This window comes from Diabrotica virgifera, chromosome 2, assembly GCF_917563875.1.
Source record: "Diabrotica virgifera virgifera chromosome 2, PGI_DIABVI_V3a".
Lineage (NCBI taxonomy): Eukaryota > Metazoa > Arthropoda > Insecta > Coleoptera > Chrysomelidae > Diabrotica > Diabrotica virgifera.
Window position 1 is genome coordinate 127,686,108 of NC_065444.1, and position 25,065 is coordinate 127,711,172.

At 32.6% G+C, this 25,065-nt stretch overlaps 1 protein-coding gene across 2 annotated transcripts in view; it reads left to right on the forward strand.

Moving 5' to 3' along the window:
• The first annotated feature begins 1,810 nt into the window (after positions 1-1,810).
• LOC114327335 (GATA-binding factor C) overlaps positions 1,811-25,065 on the forward strand; it is a 361,986-nt gene continuing 338,731 nt past the window's right edge. For both annotated transcript variants that reach the window (XM_028275923.2, XM_028275924.2), the window contains exons 1-2: positions 1,811-1,974; positions 12,203-12,593. In XM_028275923.2, the coding sequence (XP_028131724.1) occupies positions 12,380-12,593 (214 nt within the window). In that variant the 5' untranslated portion in view covers positions 1,811-1,974; positions 12,203-12,379. The remainder of the gene's footprint in view (positions 1,975-12,202; positions 12,594-25,065) is intronic.

Consider the following 25,065-nt stretch of genomic DNA (forward strand, 5'->3'; position numbering starts at 1 on the left):
GGTATGATACTTTTAAATTGAGAGAAATAGATTATAAAACACTAGAAAAATATTCTATGAATTCAATACTTTCAATAGAAACAGAAAAAGAATCTGATATACAGGCAAATGATCTTCTAGAAGAATTGCTTGATATATCCCAAATGATAGGTACCTACCATACTCCATGACACCTTTAGAGATTTTGAACTATTTGTGCCAAAATGAACGAATTTCTTTATAATTATACCCAAACGTAGTTGTATCACTAAGAATTTTATTACCACTCCTTGTCTCGGTAAGTTTCCTGGGGAAAGTTTTTCAAAATAAAGAATTATTAAAAACTATTTACGAAGCTCCATAAGACAAACCAAACTAAAAAATTTAGCATTTATTTTAATAGAGTTCTCACTTATCTATCCCTACACCAATCTGATTGACGAGTTTGACAAAATTATTCATTTAATTTAAAGTACTTATGTATTGTTTTCAAAATCAAATGTTTTGTTAATTTTGTGCAGTTTCATTTAATAAAAATAAAACTTAAGTTTCAATAATATCTATGTATATTTAAGGGGCGGCATTTCGAAGACTTGCATCATATTGAAAGGATTACACGGCTCTGAGACTCTGAGCGCAACACTAAGTGACGACAAACGGATAAAACTGTTTGTACTTGATTAAAACAATGTTGCTTATTAAGTAGGTATCTACCTATAATTTATTATTTCTAACAAAATCAAAATAGCTTCGGAGAGTTTTCTACAAAGACGTATTTACATGGGTCCATTTAATCCTAGCTAATAAAAGTGTAAAAGGAGTTAGTACTAAATCAACTGAATCTAGTGTTTATAAGTAGAATGAACAATGCCTTGATAATATAATTCTTATTGTCAAAAATTCTCCAGACACAACAAAAACCCATATTTATTAACATATGTTAATGAAACAGAGCACACTTTCACTAAAACAACGAGTCAACAAAACGTGTAGAATTTATTTTGCCATTACCATTTAAACGGTAGACCCGTGACAGTTCATGAATATTCAGAGCCGCAGATTTTAAATTCCAAAACAAGGAAATGTAAATTCAGTGAAATTCACTGAATTCCAGACAATACACATACATAATGCCTTTCTAGGTATCGACAAAATTAGTAACAGCTCTCAATATTTAAAGCGGACGAGTGATACCAAAACAAAAGAAGTACAAGACAAGATGAGTTTAAATCCCAAACAGAAAAAAAGAAGAGAGAACCAATGCCAGACGTGAGCATGGAAAGGGGCAGACAATCTTTAAAGAGGCGTGGCCCGTTGATTTGTGGTCGCCATTTTGTCAAATAGTAGTGTTTTGTTTGAAGCTTTATCTCATTGGAGGATCTCCCACCTCTCTGATTATTGAATATTTTTCCAAGAGAAAGTGGTTTTTCCTGAAAAATCTTACTTATTTCTCAACTAAACCTCTCTACTTAACTATCAGCTCAAATTTATTAGATTGTATCCCATTCTTGTAATAAAATCATGATTAAAGTCTCCTGCTCATTAAAATGATTTTACAAGAGTAAGACTGAAATCTGAATGTTTGAGAAGACAAGTCTGTAACAAGTAGAATAAACAGATATAATATTTCAATATAACCCTAAACAATACAAAATTAAAACATCTTTTATGTTATCGACCCGCCTCACTAGCCAAACTCCTCCCCAAATTGGTTTGGCATCCAACCAAGTCAGCTCGTTTTCCGACCAGCCTCGAATGACTCCGAAACAGGTTGCCAGGGGTGACCGATGCAAGCTTGTCTTCCAACATTTAGTATATCCGTGTATTTTAGCGTGAAAGTATCGAGCATACATGGTATGTACCTTTTTGTTTTGTTTTTGATAAGAATGACCGACTGATACAGGATTTAGTGATGTGTACATTGATTTTTTTGACTGTGAACGGTGATAGTGACAAGTTTGCGGATGACACCATGTGGATATACTAAAAAAATTGGTAAGTTCTTTTTTATACCTAAGTCAAAAAGGTTTATCCGGATTTTTTGGGGTTCATCAATGATAGATGGATATAAATGGATCTGCAGTAAGCTACATTTGCCCTTATGTTCTCTTGACTATAAGTATAAGATGGACAACTTGCTTCTCCGTTTCAAAACCTAGTTGTAGGTAGATGCCCGCATAACTATTCCTACCTATTTAGGTAGGTACCTAATTTTACATACTTGCACAACAATATTACCCAGACCAATTTAACGTAAGATTTTGTTAAAATAGATCTTATCAGTACATATTAGGTATGAGTAGATCGCATCGATAAGATTAGTGATCTGATATAGGTAGGTACTTACCTAGATAGGTATCTAGGTACCTATATCCGATCTGATATAAACAAAGACTTGATACCTATTATCTAATAAAGTAGCTATAATCTTCACAAACTGTATATAGGTACCTAATGAAAAATCACAGGCTTTATTATTATCTAATCTTAAATATAACCGCAAAAAAACAAAAAAAACATAGTTCAGAAAAGTCACTAAATACCTACCTATTACAAAAATGACAAATTAAGTATTTATTTTTAATTTTTCTGTGACAGCATTTGTCCATTATTTGGATAGCAAGCACATGCTAACTATTTGGTAACAGTTTTGGAAATAATTTGTAAACATTCTAGGAAAATGAAATTAGAAATGCTATTCACTATTGTTTTTTGAAATACCTTCTAATGACACTTTCTAAAACGACATGGTTGCCAGTATTTTGAAATATTTACTAAGAACTTAACATGAAAACTCATTAAAGAAGCATTTTAATACTTACCTGAGTTGCCTATCGGTGATCTACGTCCAATATTATTTGATTTTAGCTTAATTTTGGATCTATAAGACTTTTCATTTATTGTCATTTGTTTCGAGCTTCCGTCATATGTTGTATAATCTGTGTAAAATATAATATACACGGATTATACGACATATGACAGAAACTCTAAACAAATGACTGTAAATGTAAAGCCCTATAGGGTCTACCCCTTAACACCTACATTCTAGAGGACATGTTCGTCTGTTTAAGCTTTTGCTTAACTAAGGCCATCTTCTCATTTTTATATACATAAGTATCTATCTAGGTTTACTCTGATTTATTCTATATATTTTTTTAACTTTCCTTCATTATTATCTAATCTTTTACATCACTTTAATCATGAAGGTATGTTTGATCTTGTTTGTAGCCTATACCTAGATACCTACTAATCTAAAAAAGTTTTGTGTTTGCTTCTTAATCCACTTGTTTTAAACCAATGGTAATTTAATGTGGAATCTTTTAAGAGCACCAACAACAATGTATGTAGATGTCGATGGTTGTGGTTTAAGCCTTCCTATCTACCTATAAGCTGATGTTTTAAATGTCTACTTTGTATAAATAGATCTCGAATCTCGTATACAAAGTAGGTATCTATGCTGAAATTCGTGACATTGTGTATTGTGTGTGTTTGTTGTAATCCTACTAGATACCTACTGGTAGGTATTCCGATTCCCACAAAGTCAGATTTTCCTACAATATTTAGACGCAAAATCTTGGAGCAATGCTATTTCAAGCATTAATGTTTTTCGAATCCTGAGAAAGCTAATACTTACCTAAGTATTTTTGAAAAATTTAAACGCAGAATGAAAGATTACATTATTACCGAGGGCCGAAAGTCCCTGAAAACTTCTATGTTTATCTTAATAAGTTGTAAGGGTGGAAAAAAGAGAAAATTTAGTGTGATGTGTAATTTCAAATATTTCATTCCAAAGAAACTTTTTGTTTGTTCTAAGGGACTTAGGCCTTCAGTAATAATGTAATCTTTCATTCTGCGTTTAAATTTTTTAAAAATATTTATTAGTTTTCTCAGAATTCGAAAAAAAAATGAATGCATTTAAATAGAATTGGACCAAGATTTTACGCCTACCCCCTTAAATCTGCAGTTTTAGAAGGCACTTTGCCGAATGCTTTGCATTTTTTAGTGATCAAATTTTAACATCTATTTTCCCAAACTTTTAGAATAGAAATATGCTTTAGTGTCATTGAAAATTTATTGTACAATTTTATATCTAGACAAAGCTATTAAAAACTCAAAAAACAATAGCAAATAAAATTTACTAAAATTACATAAATCGTCAGTATAAATTAAAAAATAATATAAATAAACTTTTCCAACTTACCTACCTACCATTGTTTTCTTTGTTGATATTTATTGAAATTTAATTTAAAAATAGTATCTATTTTTACACACAAAAAGCGTAAAGTTGTTTCATTCCGTAGACTGGAACTTTTTGTTTTTACTTAACTATCCTTTTTTAATTTCTACTACATTATAAAGGTTTTTGTATCATTTTTTGTGTTGTTTTATAGTAAATCTGGTATTATAGAATTTTAATGTATAAAATTAATTATGTATCTAGGTACCTAAATATATAAGTAATTTACATATTTTTTTAATATTGGATAAGTAGGTACCTATTGTATATTATTATACCTACTTTGATTAAAATATACCTATCTATTTTATTAAATGATACATCTACTCCGTAAGTTATTATGAAAACATGTTAACACAAACATTTGCAAAATAAATGAATTTTAATAATTTATGGGAGAATTAAATCTGATAATTCAAATCCTGCAATCATTATTCTCGCAGATATATGAATGGGATTATAAGATTAATCTCCTCTATGATTTGTCATTTCTGCAGCAAAAAATAAGATGACTGATTATGAACACGTCTAATCAACATACAATTTGAATATATTTATAAATATATTCAAAAATATCATGACAGCTTTTCTCATGACTAATTTGCCATTAAAGAGGAAACAAGTTTGTGGTTGAATGGATATTTATTCCATATTGATGATGTAATTTAACGTTTCAATGAACCTTGATGAATAAATTATATTTATAATACAATTTGAGAAGTATTTTTGTATGTGTCCACAAAATTTCTTTAATAAATAAAATATACATAAGTATGTAGTTTCAAAAGTTATGCATCACATATATTTATGCTCATTTTCATAGTTGACTTTTTCATGAACAGATTAAAGATTCCGCTAATTTGTTTTTATTACTTTAGATTTTCTGTGGTATTTACACACTTGGCAAAGGTTTACTCCAACTTCTTCTTTTTTGTACTTAGGTATTATACCGGGTGGAAGAGAAGAAATGTTTTTCTTATGTAAGTTTGAGACAACCTGTCTGGAGGACATGGTACAGGTACAGGGCCCCCGTAAGTGTTGCTGGCGCCTGTATGCAAAAAAGGATTTTGCCGCCCCTTAAGGCATTTTGGATCATGTTTTTTATTTATTTTTTGAAGGTAGGTAGGTGCTTGAAATAAACCAAAAAACTGAACTTTAGAAGTCATATTTATAGTCCATTCACTCAAGGTAAAATATTGTAAAACCTCCGAATTTTAAAGAACCGCTTGTATTAATATGACATTTGGCATACACATAGCTCACATGTCAGAAAAAAGTGATATTATGCCGATGTGTGTTTTTGCCCTGAATGTGAGTTTCACCCCTTCTCGGGGATGAAAAAACGTACTTTCTAAAAAGCCCGGAATTGGACAAAATTACTAATTTTAAACAACTAACTTTTGTTCTATAAATTTTTTTCACTAAGTCAATAAATTTCTTTACTTTTAAGTAAGTTACGCTCAAAATAATGTTGGACCCTTTTTTTCAGTAAAAAATAATTGTGATAATCACCCCCTAATTAGTATCCCAAATGAAATTAATCTATACCGCTTCACCACAAGTTACTTTACTTATGTTTTGTCTATGTGATCTGAAGTTTCATCGGTTCAAAGTGCTTTTTTTTTGAAAAGGCTGTAGTTAAAAGGGATTGACCGAGTCACTAATCACGAGTGTATGCAAATTTTAAACAGCCATATCTTAACCAATTTTTGTCTTAAAGGAAAACAAAAAATCCAAAATATTCAGAAAAGCAAAACCTACATTTTTTACTGCTTGAGATTTTTGGTATAACTAATAATTGTTAAGTTATTTGGAAAAAAGGAATCTTTTCAAGATTAAAAAAATTTTCAAGATTAAAAAAATTTTATTTTAAAACCAAATTTTCTTAAAAATGAGCATTTTAAACCGATGTAACTTACAGTTCATATAAACAATACATAGTTCATAAAGTAAATGGTAAAGCTGTAACGATTAATCTCATTTGGAATGCTAATTAGGGGATGATTTTTACGATTTTTTTACCAAAAAAAGGTTGATTGTTGCTTGTTCTTGTTGCTAGAAACTTTTTTAAAAATCCAACATAAAACTTTTTTTAAACACTTTAAAGAAGTTATACTTAATGAGTTGTCCCCGAAAAGTACTTAATTTTTGGTCTATTTCACGTTGAAATATTCAATTTAAAATTTGACGAATAAGAACCTACTTTCTACTTTTCATTAGCTACAACTTTGCTTCTACTGGGTTTGCAGACTTCATATAAATTTTTTTCATTTTTTTGTAAGCTATATTTTTGCTAAGAGTATTTTTTCGATAAAATAATTAATTTTTGAGTTATTTGCGAAAAACCGTATAAAAACGGGTTTTTTTGTCGAAAAATGGACGTATTGACTCGCAAATAACTCGGAAAGTATTGACTTAGTGAAAACCTCTATACAATAAAAGTTGCTTAGAATTAGTCAGTTTATCCAATTCCAGACTTTGAACATATGTTTTTTCACCCCCGAGAATACCCCCAGGTATTCTCGGCCGCATTCCCCTGAGAATACCCCTTTTAACCCCAGGGCAAAAGCACACATCGGCACAATATAACTTATTTTCTTGTTAGCTATGTGTATGACAAATTTCATGTCAATATAAGCGATTCTTTAAAATTCACAGCAAAAACCGTGAGTAAATGGACTATTATTTGTAGACTAAAATATCAAAATTAAACAAACAAAATAAACGCATGACAAAATAAATTAAAATGCCTGACTTCTGACATGTTCTCGCAAGTGGGAATCGGCAGTAACTGGATGATATACTAATAAAATTTTGTGTGTGTTTATAATTAATCCTATTTAATTTCTTAACTTTTATTTTAAAATTAATTTTTGTTTGTTTGTTTTTTTGCAATTTTTGACACCGGGTTTTGGCGCCCCTAAATGATGGCGCCCGTGTGCATTGCACACTTTGCACATATGGTAGCGGGGGCCCTGTACAGGTACAAGTGTGAGTAGTGAGTATACATCGAAATTATATTGTAGTCTTATGTTTTGTAACCATTTTGTTTGTTGACTGACACTGGTATCTTTAGAAACAAAGAAAATAGACTGTTTTAGTTAATAGTCTTTAACATGAGTGTTTTAATTGAAACAAAAGTTTGTGACACCCTATAGGGAGGAAAAGGTACAAAGGTACCTGTCGATATCGATATTATGCTGTAGTCTCATATTTTGTGAAAATTTTATTTTTTAAGTTTCTCTGATATTTATAACAACAAAGAAGCTAGACCGTTTTACTCTTTTAATTGACGACATGCGATACGCGAGGAAGTCATGTCTTATCATACACCAAGATGAAATTATTTCTAGGTACTTATATATAGCGAGAAAGGAAAAAAGTGTATAAAGAAAGAAAATCTGTGCAATGTGCCTTTCGCTACTTAAAGAGCCTCCGCGTAGACACCAAATCCGTACTTACTCTCAAAGAACTTCAACCCCAACAAATCGCAGAGCCTCCATTAAACACTCTCGTCTCTCTAATGTTGCGCTGTGTAAGTCACTCACTTGGTCGACAAATAAGTCTTTAGGTGTCGACCAGAATTGTTAACATTATGTGCCTTTCTGTTTTTAAAGTTTTGTTAATTGTTATTTCTTGTTTAGTTAGTCTTGTTAGTTTAGTTTTCTTTCAGTTAAAAGAATCAAAAACGTCAAAAAAGAATAAAACGTCAAAGAATAAACCCGTCTATTTTTTTTATTTCTAAAGATATCGTGGACATTCAAAAACAAAATGTTCACAAAGCATAAGATTACAATTCGATTTTGATGTACCTATACCCACACTTATGCCTTGTCCTCCATACAGGGTGACTCAAACTTTCCATAAGAAAAACATTTTATTTCTTCCACCTGGTGGAAGTTCAAAAAAGAAGTTTCAGTAAACATTTGCCCAACTGTGTAAATACCAAAGAAAAATCTAAAATAATAAAAACAAAAATAGCAGAATCCGTTAATCTGTTCAAGAAAAATCAGCTATAAAAATGAGCATAATTTTAGGTTACGCATAACTTTTGAAACTATGTTTATGTCTTATATAAACAGTTGAAGAACTTTCAAATTTAAAAATCCTTATGTTTTAAAATATTCTTTTATGATAACAATTTTCCGAGTAGAAATCGAAACGTCAAAAGCACCGTAAAAATGTTTATTACAATCAGATTGTAGTTTAATCCCATAGGTATATCTACATAAGTAATATTTAATTTCAAATTTTAATCTTATCAGCTAACATTGGTAGAGGTTGCTATCACCTGTAGATAATATTTTATATTTACCTATTTAAATATACAGGTGCTAAACACAGGCAAAAAATTATTTTAAGGACACGATTATTCTCAGAACTTTATTACACGGAATCTTCTGATTTTTTATTTTCTATAACAAGGTGAACTGGTTTTAAAAAATGATAAACTGTTTGTTTTAAATGCTTTTTAAATGTTTTATATGCAATTATTGTTGTAAATAAATATATGTATGTCTTTGGTTCAATTTTTTGTGTTCTCTTTTAGCAGGAATTCCATTTTTATTCACTATTCCTTGTGTGTAGTCACTGTTTTCTAAGTAAGTATAATTATTGTGAAACCATATTGAAGCTCCCTTGTTCAATTCTTCAACTACATATATTTAAACTATTGTTAATGGCATTACACTTTTTCATATTAGATATTTTGTGCTTTCTTTCATAAAAATATCTTCCCACAGTCCTTGTCAGTATTTTTACGCCTTTTTTCTCTGGTATGTAATTTACCTTATCTTTCCTTTCTTGTAATAATGTTAATCGTTTTAACCGATCGTGTCTGAACCATACCTATTCCCTTAGATTCTGCCAACTTCAACAATATTTGAATGGTTAAATATTTCCCGTTTATACATAATTTTAGTTATATATACTATATAGTTTTGGTCAAAATAATCTGTAAACTCACATTGCCTGAGCCCACATTGCTGACTTTACAATCCTGTGTGTGTCCTAGCATCCTCAAAAATTTTCTAAACTTTCTATAGTCGTCTCTATCCATCACCTTCCTCCTCCAAGCAACGACGTAACCAGGATATGATCCTAAGGAGGGGGTTACAACTACTGGAAGGTCTCTGAGGGGTATGGTGTTAAGCGTATAGAGCTAAACGTACATTCCCAATGTACAATGCATACAGAAATATATAATAAGTGATTAAAATTCAAGTTTGTATTTATTGATAAGTATAGATCTTTAAATATTAATTTAACAGCGTAGGCGCAAAATTTCGTCTCAATATGCTTTTTAAATGCATTTTTTTTCGAATTCTGAGAAAACTAAGTATTTTTGACAATTTTAAATACAAAATGAAAGATTACATTATTACCGAGGGCCGAAAGTTCCTTAGAATAAACAAAAATTATTTTTGAATGAGATACCTATATTTGAAATTAAAAATCACACTCCATTTTCTCTTTTACAAGATTACATTATTACCGAGGGCCGAAAGTTCCTTAGAATAAACAAAAATTATTTTTGAATGAGATACCTATATTTGAAATTAAAAATCACACTCCATTTTCTCTTTTTTTTCACCCCAGTAACTTATTAAAATAAACATTGTAGAGGTTTTCATGGACTTTCGGCCCTCGGTAATAATGTATTGTTTCATTCTGCGTTTACAATTTTCAAAATTACTTAGTTTTCTCAGGATTTGAAAAAAACTAATGCATTTAAAAAGCATTGGTCCGTAATTTCGCGACTACGTTCTTAAATAGGTATATTCGGATAATAATTAATATCTTGATTTTTATTTTTTACTATATTACCTACTTATACCTACGAAAGTTTCAAAAAGTAGGTAGGTATGTACTTACATACTAAATTTTCATTTAAATTGTGAAAAATACTAAATATATAGGCGTATATAGGTAGTAATTAAAAAAATTAACACGTATTTCTAAATTATCATTAGACTTATATTATCAAGATTACCTAACTTGTTATTATTTAGGTGACATTGTAGATAAAACTTCCTTTTATCGTTCAATAAACGGTAGGCTAATATCTGATTGTTAAATATGTAGGAATCTAAAAACAGATTTTGCGATTTTATTTTTTGTTGGCAATATTCTATACATATGTAAATATTGTCAACCCCCATTTTCTCTTCGCACACATTTTTATCTTCACGCAAACTTCTTAGGAGATAGATATTTTCCGTTCTAAAACATCTCACCACACTCTTTTGCTGCAGCTCCTGATCTTTTCATGTTTTGTTCATTTGATCCTTGTAATAGTTAACTGCTCGGGTATTTATTTTTCTTCGAAAGATATTGGTTATGCCCGGTCCCACTGCAGCTAATTAGCTTATTTTACATCTTTCATTCATGTAAAGTTTTGGTTCAGGTTTTAGTGTTAGGACTACTTTCGTACCGGGACCGACGGCTTTACAGTGCCCCTCGAAGCATGGTGACGGCTCAATTAAATTATAAATTGAAAAATTTCTGGTTTCTGCCGGGATCGCATCCGAGCCCTCCGGTTGGTAAGCCAGTACCTAGCAACTGAGGACCTAGTACCTCAGTCTGAGGTATGGCTGCCTATTATTCAGGTTTTAGAAACAATCATTTTCCCTACTATAGAGTTTCATAGAAACGGTATGGCTTACTTGGAATCCACGATATGAGTTTATTATTTACAAAGCCAATGTAAGGCCAATAATTACATATGCATCAGAATCAGAAACAAGACCCGATACAGCCACAACACAAAGACTACTGGAAAGGAGACTACTAGAGATGAGGATGAGAGTACTGAGAAGAATTACAGGAAGTATGCTGAGAGATCGAAAGAGGAGTGAAACATTAGAAGAGAATGTAACGTACAGTGTGTAAACGAATGAACACTAAACCGAAAAAAGAATGGAATAACCACATAACTAGAATGGGGAAGAAGACGAAGAAGAAGAAGAAGAAGAAGAAGAAGAAGAAGAAGAAGAAGAAGAAGAAGAAGAAGAAGAGTTTATTACTTGTGATAGTTACTAGTTGTGTTGTAGTTCATTTCCATATTCTATTGTTCCATTGCCATCATCTTGAACTGACGTAGAAGTCTTTATATTCCGCATATAACATCAATACCTACTAATTCTCTTTTTATTATTTAGAAAAAATAGTCTTTAATAGTCTAAGAATAGTCTAGTTCAAGTCTAGGTCAAGTCTAATTTGATTGTCTTTAATAGATACTCTTTTTTATTTACATATTTTAGTAAGTTTTTTAATATTGTTGTGGCCTGTACCACGTGAATAATTTGTTTTGAATAAAAATTTGCATTACCTACCTTAGTAACATTTTGTTCTGTTAGTCAACGTTTTCACTGACGTCCCAATAATATCAAATACTAAATATTAGTTAAATATTGTTTAAAAAATTAACTAAAACCATTACTTAAAAAATCTTTTGAAAGTTTTAAACTTCGGTAAAGGTGTCTTTATTTATCTTGTGTGTGTTCACAAAGAGGGGTGGCATTAGATAAACTTTTTGCCACAGATATTTGAAATATATTTAACTTAAATTCAATATTTTTCTCAGTAGGTAGTAGGTACCTAAGTACTTACTTCAAGTTAAAGATTTTATGTGGGTAGGTAAAGTAGGTAAATATACAATAATTTATAAAAAATTGGTACTACCTATAAAATAAATATTTTAAATCCATGTACATTGATTTTTAAAAATAAATCAAGTGTATTAGGTAGTTAACTGCTCCTATTTAATTGATAGATACATACAGTTGAGTTGACTATATCACATCTTATCGTATTACAAACATGCTTCTAATCGCTGACAAACCTTCAAGATATTAGTTTATCTTCGATCAAATATTTACACAACACTCAATATAACAAAAATAAAATCACTGCAAAAATTTGATAATAAAAAGCTATACTGATAAACAAAAAAACACCGAAATGATAAGAGATTTTGTATTTCAGATCAAGTCACCATCATCGTCGTCGCCCGTCGCATCGAAACAATTGCTTGCATTTTACAACAGCCTACTATGACCAAAGAGATCATCCGCGTCCTCGTGTGATTTTTCGATTTTTTTCGTACGAGTTTTATTTTTGGATTTTTTCGTGTGTGAAGTGTTAGAAAAAACTCAGTAACTGATGATTATGGAGATGACAAACGAGTTGCCTAGGTGGTACGAGAGTCCCAGGACTGGGACTTCGGCTAGTCCGGGCCAAGGAATTGATGGAGGGAATTCAGACCTTACTTCCGGTGTAGCTGAGCATATGGGGACGTTCTTCTTGGATCCTTCGGGTACCCAAAGGGCAGCTAGGTATTACCACCAGACCATGCATTCGTCCTACGGCAGCCACGGTAAGTCTAGTACCAGTGCTATCTATATCGAAATACTAAGTATACGATTGAAATTATTTTATTTTATTAGCGCCGGCCGTATTCCTTCATATTTATATACATTATGTATTGTATATTATATACATTGGTAAAAATAAGATAACACTAATATTCCTACTATACTGTAATCTACAAAGTACTACCTATATACTGAATTCTGCGTACCTATATCATGGATAGACAGAATTACCAATATTGAAGTCCTACGCATAGTTAATGAAAATGAAGAAATTCTTAAAACTATTAATACTAATAATGGGGATTTCTGGGTTGGGTACTGTAACTTCTCCAAACTAACCATATCTCCCATATTATCAATATGTTCCAGGTAGTGGGCTTGATAATGACAACTACAAACTATATTGGGACAGCACTGTGCTCACAGACGAACAAGTGGCATATAGTAGACTAGATCCAATACTAATGAATAAATTAACGAGAAAGAAAACACTTATTGATGGCAGATGTGTAACCAGGATGATCCTAAGGGGGGTTGGAGGGGGGTTACAACTACTTGATGGTCTCTGGGGGTTATGGAATAGTAATGGTGTTAAGCGTATAGAGCTCAAAGTACATCCAAATGGGGGGGGGCTATAACCCCCCAAACTCCCCCTTGTTACTCCTATGATTGATGAAGCGGTACCTAACAACAATAATTTGCGTGTTAAATACAAAAAAAAGATCGCAGAATACAGAGATCTGGATATTCAAATACGTTGTCAATGGAGAATGAAAACTACCCAGACAGTACGCATTATTCTCTCTACAACTGGAGTCATTCCTAAGAACCTTCTTAAAACCTGCGTATGAAAGAATATTTCCAGAAGTTCTTTTTCTGCTGCCTACTGCTCTGGACTTCCAGGTGTGTCAATAATTTTTGGGAGATACATACCAAGTCACCTAGGGCTCGTTATTACGAAAAGAGCCGCATCAGTGCTCAATACTTTTGATACCATTAGTATCTCAGGTTAGTGAACAATCCACTTAAATAGAGTGAGATCTGTTTGGCGAAACCTGGATAATAACTAAAAATAAATGCCCAAAAAACGAAATAAATGTGCGTCTCCAAGTCTCGTAATCAGACACCTAAACTATTAATTCTTCTTCTTCTTCCTCTTTATAAGCAATTCTGCTTGTTCATTGGTGGATTGATACCTCTAAACTATTAATTGACGGTATAAAGTTACAAGGTGTGGATACCTTCGTATAACTAGTTTCGTTACTGACTAAGAACAACAACGTCAGCGAAGAAACCAAAAGAAGAATAGGCCTTGCCAATAAGTGTTACTATGGTTTGGAACGACAAATAATGTCTTCAAAACTTCCAAGGAAAATTAAATTCACTGTGTAAAGATCACCGACAAGACCAGTTTTAACATACGGACCAGAAACGTGGTCTCTCATACAGTATGCTCAAGAGTTGCTTAAGCTTCTCGAGAGAAAGATTCTGATATACGGAGGACTAAAAGAGCAGGGTTTGTGGCGTAGACTCTACAACTCGCGGAAGTTGACAGGATTCATTAGCGAAATACGTTTCAGATGGATTGGGCATGTAATCAGAAGGGGAAAGATGCGACGGTGAGAAAAGTATTCAATCGAAGAGGACCAATGGAACGGCGTATTAGAGGTAAACCGAACTTAGGTACTAGGACAACTTGGAAGACGACTTAAAATCCACCGAAAGTAAAGTATCGAGAGGCTTTGGCTCATATGGGGCTGTAGTGCCATTGGTGATGATGACTCTGAGGCCTGATCGTTAAAACAATCACAGATAAATAAAAATAGAGGCATTTGAACGCTAGTTCTATCGTAGAAAGCGTTGAGTTAATGCTTCTTTTTTGCTTTGGTCATGTAGTTATTCAAATAATAATTTGTTTTACTGAATTTTAATACCATATAAACTATAGATTCCGAATTCCTTTTCTCGTATTTGTGCTTGTTTTTATTCTTACAGTTCTTCTTCTTCTCTTCTTATACTTGTTGTAGATCTGTGGACCTGTTAATTCCGACGTTGAAGTATTTCTTGAGAGGTAGACTGCCAGCTAACTCTCCATGTTTTTGGTGGTTTCCCCGGAGGACGCTTGCCAGTTGGTTTTCCTTCTAGCGCAATTCTTGGTATTCTGTGCTCCTCCATTCTTTTTACATAACAACCATTCTCTTCGTCTTTGCCTACCCCATCTTACTACATCTTACACGCCACATTGTTCCCTGATGATGTTGTTTCGTATTATATCCCTTCTTGTCTTCCCTGCAGTTGCTCTAGTGTCTTCATTTCGGCTGTTCGTAGCATGCTTTTGGTTTTATTGGTGTCTTCTCTTGATTCAATGCCATAGGTCATAACAGGTCTGATGCAAGTTTTATAAATTCTATTCTTACAGTTGTAAGATTAGAAAATAAGTATTTTCTTAAGTAGTATCTCCAGCTTTTTTCCCTGATAAATAGTTGATTTTCCCTACACCAGACTATTATTGCATCGGTCCATCTTTATATGAAGTCGTTATAAATATGTATAATACAGTGTGGTGGAATAAGTGTTGCCCCCCCTGTTAACTTGTTTATTTTAAGAATATAAGCAAAACGCTCAAACAGGTCGATTTTTAAACTAATCATAGTATATCATAGCATCAACGTTTCGAACTTCACCCGATCCCTCTTCAGGTGACAGGCATAACTTTGATTTTTTTAAATGGTAAAGTACATCATGTGACACCTCATTTAACAGCTTTTAAAATACTGATTTCAAAAATGTATAATACTTTAATCCTTTTTGAGATCGCAGGCCCAAAATTTCGGTCGAACTCTTTTTAAACGCATTTATTTTTTTCGAATTCTGAGAAAACTAATAGTATTTTTGAAAAATTTAAACGCAGAATGAAAGATTAGATTATTACCGAGGGCTGACAGTCCCTTAGAATAAACAAAAAGTTTCTTTTGAGATATATTTGAAATTAAAAATCACACTAAATTTTCTCTTTTTTCCACCACTGTGACTTATTAAAATAAACATTATAGGAGTTCTCAGGGACTTTGGACCATCGAGAATACTGTAATATTTCATTCTGCGTTTAAATTTTTCAAAAATATTTATTAGTTTTTTCAGGATTCGAAAAAAAAAATTAAAGAAAGAATTCGACCGAAATTTTGCGCCTACGCTCTCAAACAGGATTAAAGTATTATACATTTTTGAACTCAGTATTTTAAGAGCTTTTAAATGACGTGTCACATGATGTACTTTCCCATTAAAAAAATCAAAGTTATGGCTGTCACCTGAAGAGGAGTCGCGTAAAGTTCGAAACGTTGATGCTATAATATACTATGGTTAGTTTAAAAATCGACCTGTCCGAGCGTTTTGCTTATATTCTTAAAATAAACAAGTTAACAGGGAAGGGGCAACACTTATTCCACCACACTGTATATCAATCAATCAAACCATTTGCAGTTGCCCTCCATATTTACATTTTTTTTGTCATCCTCTGTAGTACGAGTTATGCCGTTATTCTTAAAACGTTTTTTCTTGCAGTTAAAGTGAGGTATTATTCAGCTGTTTTATAAATAATAATACCCAATTCTTGAAAATATTCATTCTTCGCATAATTACCTCAGTCTTTCAGTCTTGGCATAAACAAATGTTATTTCCCCTCCATATTATATTATTTACCAGTGTTCTTGGTAATTCTGTCGAAAGAATTCACGGTATTTTCGAGTAGGTACTGAAACCTTACAATTATAAATTTAAAATTATTATAAACGAGCTTTGTTAACGACAGGAATATTTTTGATAGGAAACGAAGGAATCTTAGTGATGACTGTTTTTGAAGTATTTCACTTTAATGCATTTTTGTAGCATTCCATAAATTCGATTCTATCAACAACAGAGGCGTGTAATTTAAAAAGAAAATTTTATGAATGTGTAAAGAATATAAAGAATATTTGATTGGTTTAAGATGAATATGGCAGTATAAAGTAATGAATATGGCAGTATTATACGAATAATATATAGTTTGAAAAGGGTCCTTTTAGACTGTTTTCTAAAAGAAAAATCAGGATCATGCTTTTACTTTACATATCTCTTAGGTAGGTACCTACCTGATTCTTTAAGATGTTTTGATTTCCCAAAATCTTCCTATCAGTTTCATGCTCTGAAATTGTTATTGGATTTAAAAGGAAATTTATAGCAAAATTCACTTATAGCATAGCTTAACCAATAAATCGCAATAAAAAAAGCGCACAATATTTTTGGTTACATTTTAGTAGAAGTTGTTCCTGGCATCGTCCTTTACAACACCTGATAGGTTTCAAAAATTCCTGAATTATATCCTGAAATTGACCTATTTTTCACCCACAGCCTGGGGTACAAGGCTTTTTTTGCAGTAACTGGTGTTACTGGTGCTAGGAACATGCTCTTATACAAATCTGTTCTACACATTATTGTCCAAAAATAGTTTAAATAAATTAAGTACATATAATATAAGATACGATATTTAAAAACATTAGAGATTGTACTGCATACTAAAGAAAGGTGAAGCAATTTTATTATTGTGGCTCTGAAATTTGAAAAGGTACATGCAAGAAAAACTAAAAATCAATTAAAAAACCCAATTTTTGGTTATTTTGACAAGACATTTTTTTTACTTTCGGAAGCTGTGTTCTACATACAACCGTCCTACTTAAGCCAATAAACTTATTTTAAATGTTCTGTTCACTATTATACAAGGTTTGGGACAGCAAATCGGCTATTGTATAAGCTCTCTGTTAACTGCCGATAGACCTCTGGCTATTCTGGGCTTTTGTATCAATGCGACATCGAATCCTCTCATAGAAACAGTAAGCAGAAGCTGCCTTACTGTGATGAAGTGACCTATTTGAGGTACCTAGAAGCAGAGTCCACGAACAGGGTTGCTTGATCTGCTCGTTTTCTTTGTATTTTTATTTGTAGACTCAGAAGAGTTAGTAATTTTTAAGTCCTCTTTGTCATATTTTTCCTCTTTGGTGTCCATGTTCATTTTACTCCACCGACTTGGAATAAAAAGCTCTCAAATAGTGCGCCCTAACCATTCTAAAGTTATAATACCCCACAGTTGTGCAGTTGTGGTGTGGTTGTTTCCTGATTTGAAGATTGAGATTGGTGTACGTGTGAATGTATATTTTGGGTTTGTGCGTCTGTGTGTCATGTTCAATCAACAAATTTACAATTAATGGTATTGCTGCAGTCTCTATCCTATTCCTCAGTTGATGCGGGGGTGTTTTTTTTGGTTATAAATTATTGGCATCCGTTTTATTGCTCTATACATCCATAGGACGTTCACCATTGTTCATTGGGAACGAGCGGTATAGAGAATGAGAATTTCTCCTGTCAGTCTATCTTGCGCAGACTACTGGAGAGTTCAGACCCATAGTCTCAAAACGGTACTGGACAGATAACATCACAATATTATATTAGAACTACAAATCTACACTTTTGGTCATTTCCACGTTACAATACGATTGCCTTTAATAATATGGAAGGGATTTCAAATTAAGGAAAAAATATTAAGACCAAGAAGAGTATAATATAATTATTTATTGTTATTGAATTGATGTGATGAATAAAGACATTAAAGGAGACTCTGATAAACAATCGATCGAAAAGTGATAAATGATTAAAATAGCTGTAAAATAGAATAAAAAATATCATAATCGTTGACAACCCACACTTTCCGAAAATATTTAAAACATTCCAAAATATATATTAATTATGCAAACAAGAAATGCCTTGAAATATTACATAATTATTTAAATAAAAAGTCGGCTAGATTCAAGTAGAAGCATTATAGTTCTCTAAGGTGTAAACCGATACTTTCAATAGCCGTTTGGTTAACTTTTATTATATCGTTATTCCAGCTTATTTGGCTGAAATATATGGTTGTTCTTTAAAAAGTCTCTAATCAGAGGCTATTATCAAGAATTTTGTTTATACAAGATTGGAGATGCTATCGACTTTAACTACACGATTAGTTTTATCGAAAGTGTTGAATTTGGTTAGACCATGTTTATTAAGTGACGAAGAAGAGCCCATTTAAGATGGAAATTTACTGTTAAAGTTCTTTTTACTATTACGAGCTGGCTATGTTACACCATTTAAATTGTCAACACAAATTGTACCCAAAACTTTTGTACTATATTAAATTTAAACAAACGAGTACATGTACTCCCAATGAGTTTGAAGAGTTAAACATAATATATGGGACCTACATAAAGAGTGTCAGTTTAAAAAGGACAAGCAGTGAAAAGGGCGTAATAATCAAACTTTTTTTATACATACTTCATCAAAATATATAACACGATAATAACAACCATCCATATCATCAATGGAAAATATTGGTTTTTATGAGAAATTAGTGTTTCTCCTTTGTTAAACAGTTTGTGAAAGATTATAGAAATTTTCATTACAGACATCTCATGCTTGTGTCAACCTCATACAAATCTCGCAAGTTCTTCAACCATAAGATTCTTCTTCTTCCTGGACTGCGTTTGCCTGCTATTTTCCTTGCATAACATTTTGTAGCAACCTAAATTTGGGACCTCTCATTACATGTCCAAAATACTCCAGCTTTTTTTTCATGGTGCTTTTTAAAATCTCATTAGTCTTGCCGAGACGTTCTAGTATTGTGGAGTTTCGAATCTTGAGTAAGTTGTAGTAAGTTACGAGTAATAGGTCTGGATCCCGCGTATGAAAAAAAGTTGATTAATAGCAAGCTGAAATTTTGTTAATAGCTTAAGGGTGTCTAGTCGGACAAACGTTGATATATGGGAACACTGGAACAGGGGAAGTTTTAATTGTGGAACAGGTTAAAAATTTGGAACGGTCAGACCACGAAAACGGCACATGTATTTTGTCCGACATAACAGACTTAAACTCTCCGAACAGAGATTAAACTCTCATGCAAAAATCAGACTGCTATTTATCACCAAATGGGCGTTTTAATGAGTGGAACATGTAGAATATGTCAAATTACAGGAATTATGACAGGTGATAAATAGCAGTCTGATTTTTGCATGAGAGTTTAATCTCTGTTCGGAGAGTTTAAGTCTGTTCTGTCGGACAAAATAAATGTGCCGTTTTCGTGGTCTTACCGTTCCAAATTTTTAACCTAATCCACAATTAAAACTGCCCCTGTTCCAGTGTTCCCATATATCAAAGTTTATCCGACTAGACACCCTTAAGCTATTAACAAATTTTCAGCTTGCTATTAATCAACTTTTTTTTCATACGCGGGATCCAGACCTATAAGTACCTAAATACCTAAGTTGATTTTGTTTAAACAATTTTAGATATATAAATATATACATAGTTTCTTTAACTGTTTAATTTCATATTTTACTTTATTTGTACAGGATGTTAATTGCTTTTTCGGCAACTATATGAGAAGTATACAAAAATTTAAACTTTATCCAAAATAAGGTGCCGTTATTGAAGGACAAAAGAAGAAATATAAGAGATGCCTGAAGTTCGTTTGATCCTTAATTTTGAGAGTCAAACTTCTCTGGAGAACTGATGGCTAATATGGCTAACGCTTTTGTCCATCTATACTAATCATGAACTGGGCGACAGTATTAACGTGTTCTTGTTAAATTGACAAAGGGTAACATCATTTCGAATTTCTTGAACAAAAAAGCTCAAATAAAAGTCGTGAAATATCTTGAATTTTCAACAGTCATTAATAAGATACATTATAGCCAATGTCAACCTCTTTTTTATATAAAAAAAATTGGTAAAGAACCCTTCACATCAACCGTCATTAATAAACTACACTGTTAAACTTCAGCCGATATAGCTGGATTACATTCTTCGTTTTTAGCCGTCAAACAAATTATAGGAATGACATTTTTGGAATTTTTAGACTTTCACACGGATATAAAAACAAGTGAAGGAAAATAAAAAGAAGAAATACCAAAATTTGACGGGCAATGGGTCTTGGGTCCCATCCGTGGTCGTCTCTCCGCATTTAAATTCAGGTTGAGTGCGGGCGGGGTGACCAGATTCTAAGAATTTTACCAGTGGTGTACATAACTACCTGTGGTTGTTGTCGTTAAAACAAAAGACTGTGGGAATATTGGGTTACAGATATAAAAGTGTAAAAACCACAATATAAAATATCGTGGCAATGTGTTTACGAGCATTACGGATACTTAATTAATCAAAAGCTTATATTTGCCGACTTTTTGGTGTACCTACTAAAGAGTATTTATTTTTTCTTCTTTTTCTTCTTCTTCTTGACTGGCTTTACAGCTGGGAATGAGTCTTCGCCGCATCCACTATGGCTCTCAATCTTCTACTTGCACTTTCATTTCCCATTGTTTTACCGTACCTCAATCCCAATCCTAGATAAATCGGCTTTAACATCATCCTTCCATCTTTTTTTGGGACGGTTTATTGATCTTCTACCATCTGGTCTCAAAAATTATTGTCTTTAACTTTAACACTCTGTCCTCCTCTGATCTTACCTCATGACCTACTCATCTTATCTAGCTTTTATATTTCTGGCGATGTTTTCAGTACCACACGTAGTCACCAATTCAATAGGTAGTGATGTTGATTATAGATAGTTACTTTCGAGTAATCGTTACAAATCGTTACTTTTGTATAAAGTAGTTATTTATAGTATTCGTTACTTTGATTACTTTTGTATTTGAGTACCGGTAATCATATCGAAAATCGTATTTCTCGGTAGATAGGTATTTTGTATAGGTATTCCGATATAACAAGTCATCATTTATAGTTACAGTATTCGTTACTTTGATTACTTTTGTTACTTTTGTATTTGAGTACCGGTAATCATATCGAAAATCGTATTTCTCGGTAGATAGGTATTTTGTATAGGTATTCCGATATAACAAGTCATCATTTATAGTTACAGTATTCGTTACTTTGATTACTTTTGTTACTTTTGTATTTGAGTACCGGTAATCATATCGAAAATCGTATTTCTCAGTAGATTGGTATTTTGTATAGGTATTCCGATATAACAAGTAATCATTTACAGTATTCGTTAGTTTGATTACTATGATTTACTTTTGTTACTTTTGTATTTGAGTACCGGTAATCATATGGAGTGTCGCATTTCTCAGTAGGTAGGTATTTTGTATAGGTATTCCGTCACAACCTTAAAACGCTTCATACCGATAACGATATTCGATAACACTCGTAAAATACTGGTCACGTCCGTAACTCGCTGGGATACGATTGGTATTTTTTTATAGAAAGTAATCAAGTGTACTGGTTGTAGATGCAATAGTCGTTACTCGCTCTGATACGATTGCTACGAAGTAACGAAGTAATCAGAGTAATCAAAGTAACGATTTGCCTCTGTGAATAGTAATCGTTAGTTTCGGTATTCGTAAGTAACGAGTACTTTGTAACGAATAGTTACTTTTTCAACATCACTACAATTCAGTATTGCGGCACTCTCCTGTAAATTCATCTCTTTGAGGGTCAAATATCGTTATGAGAATCTTGCTTTCAAATACGTGCAGCTTATTTATTTCCCGCTGATGTAGAGTCTATGTTTCACTTCCATATGTAACAACTGGTCGAATAAGGACATGTAGGTACATTTCGATTGTTTTTTAGCAGCTTAGATCTTAAAAATGATAGTAGTGAGTACCATCATACAATCATGAATTTCAGATAGGTAATTTAGAATAAAGCAAGAAGAAGTGTACACCAATTTGAAGGGCAATACAGCTGGATTGCTACAAAGGAGTGTATTAGCTCCGTTTTATATTACATTCATGTGACATTTCAAAAGTAAAATACTACTGCAGATGATACAGCTATTCAAGCGGCGCGAAACACTTGCGAAGAAGCAACTTAGAATATACGGGCCTGATTAAATAAAACCCATTCAATGAATGAGAAATATGGAAATTCAACTAAATGAAATCATATCCATTCATGTAAACTGTACACATAAAAGAATTTAAAATATACCCGTTAGAATAAATGAGGTCCAAGTCTCAAGCAACATCAGCAAAGTATATTTGAGCATTACTTTATAGGCGCAAGACTGCATTGAAAATTATTCATCAGAATGAAAAGAGACAAATTACCTAAATATTGGCACGTGTAAAGAATGTTGTATCATTTTAAAAGAGAAGTTTGTATTCAATGCAAAAATGGAACAAAATTATGTAGGTATTGGATGATTGAAATAATTCCATACTGTCTAGTCTTCTAGCCATCAAATTATATTGTTCTGAAGCTTACGTTAAAGCAAAATTGTGGCGTATTCCCAATAAAAACAGTAAATCAAATTATTTATCTATAAACAAAAATACCAAGACCAGTTTTGGGCAAATCATTGTCGAATCTGTGACTTTGCCAATGCTAGTTCACTTAGAGATTTCAGATCAAAGTGCTAAGGAATACCGTTCATGTTCCTTAGTGTACCTATACGTAACAGAGCTCTCCATCGGGATTTGGACATGGAGACTGTGGATAAAACAATTAACAATACATCAACAAGTCACAAGCGCTGACTCCATAACCATGTGAATTTGTAAGTGGTTTAGGTGCTTAGAATGAAATCCTCTGTAAAATATGTTAGATTCTCTCTTCAATCCTGACCCCAGGGAGGGAGTGTAGTGGTCGACATGATGTCGTGTATTGTTCGTCTCCAAAGATATCTGTCTCTGGTCATTTCTTTTAACTCATGCATAGGTCTTTTGCATATTGCTGTAATTTGATCGACCCATCTTGTTGATGATCTTCCTCGTGATCGTCGACATCTCCTTGTATAATGAGTCTTCCCATGTTTTCTGTGTTTGCTCTTATAACTTGTCCAAAGTATTTTAATTGTTGGAGATGGACTTTACTGGAGAGTCGTTGGCTAACTTTTAGCTCTCTTAACATTCGTCTCAAACAGAACATTTTAGTGGCGTCTATCTTTCTTCTTTACGATTGTCTCAGGCTCCAAGATTGACATCCGTAGGTCAGTATTGGGAATATTAAGCAGTTCATCAACCTCATCTTTAACGCTCTAGAAATTTAACAGTTCTTCCCGTGTTAGATTGCAATAGTAAAAAATGCAGGTACGTTGTTTTAATAAAATCAAAAAATCTGCAATATCAGTTTCTTAGCTATACCCACATCATGACTTACTGCGGAGGATTGAATTTTAGGAATTGACGCAGTTTTGCAAAAATTGTAAAATTCGAAGAATCCCGTATAATCACTTTAAACATGAAACTGCATTCTTAAAGTATTTCCGATAGAGAAAAAGGTTGGCATCAGAAAGTCTAAAATAGCTACGAAACTGTACACGGCCAATTAACAAACATCCTTTCTATTAATAAAATTTCTAAGAATATAAATGACTTACGATTGTTTAACCATAAGTTATTAATACATCGCTCTTTAAATTATTTCTTCTAGCAATTACAGGTTTTTTGTACTGTAATTATACGTCAGTATATGAAGCTGCTTTGTATTAAAAACACCGACAGTGATATCTACAACATAAAAGGAAACTTTCTACATAAATATATATCCTTCATAATAATTTATTAGATAATAATTATTTATATATAAATTATTTTCCAATTGGCACACAATTTTTTTATTTCTTCTTATTTTCTTTTTACTAAATAAAACGCTTTATTATTGCTTAAATATTTCAGCTATTTTCAATAAGAACTTTATTTATTTAAACATTGCTTAAATACAATTTATATTTATGTCTGCACTCTTTACTTGTTTGCGATGGAATGCCAAACAGATATTTTACCCTAAAAATGGCTGACACGTCAAATATATTCATGGTTTTTCTTCTCCTTCTTCTTCCTCTTTATAAACAATTCTGCTTGTTCATTGGCGGATTGATACCTCTATCGAAGGTTGTTGCTCCATATTTTGCGCGGTGGGCCGATACTTCTTCTACCGATTGGTGATTTATCTCTTGCTATTTTTACCACACGTATCTCCCCCATTCTGCTTGTGTGGTTATTCCATTCTTTTGTTATATTCATTCATTTATACACTGTACGTTACATTGCCTTCTACTTCTAATATTTTCACTCTCCTCTTTGGATCTCTCAGCGTATTTCCTGTAATTCTTCTCAGCAGTCCCTGATTAAGAATATTGAGGCCCCTAGGCAAACCATGCTATGGGGCCCTTAAAGAAACCTGTGCCTTCTCCTTCCAAAATCTCGAATAACCCCTCCATCACCGAGCGGTATTCCTTAGATAAGTGGATAACTCTATTTAGTGCTGCTTGGTCTTTTGACGATTAGATCGTGGGGAATGGAATTGCTTAGTCGAGTTTCATTTAAGCATTTGATCATAACTTCCCAACAGTGGGTAGAGGTTGAAAAAAAGCTGTACATGGACTGAAACCCAAAATACGATATTGCTCCAATGCAACTTTCAGCAGCACTTACTCAAACAAAATTAAGT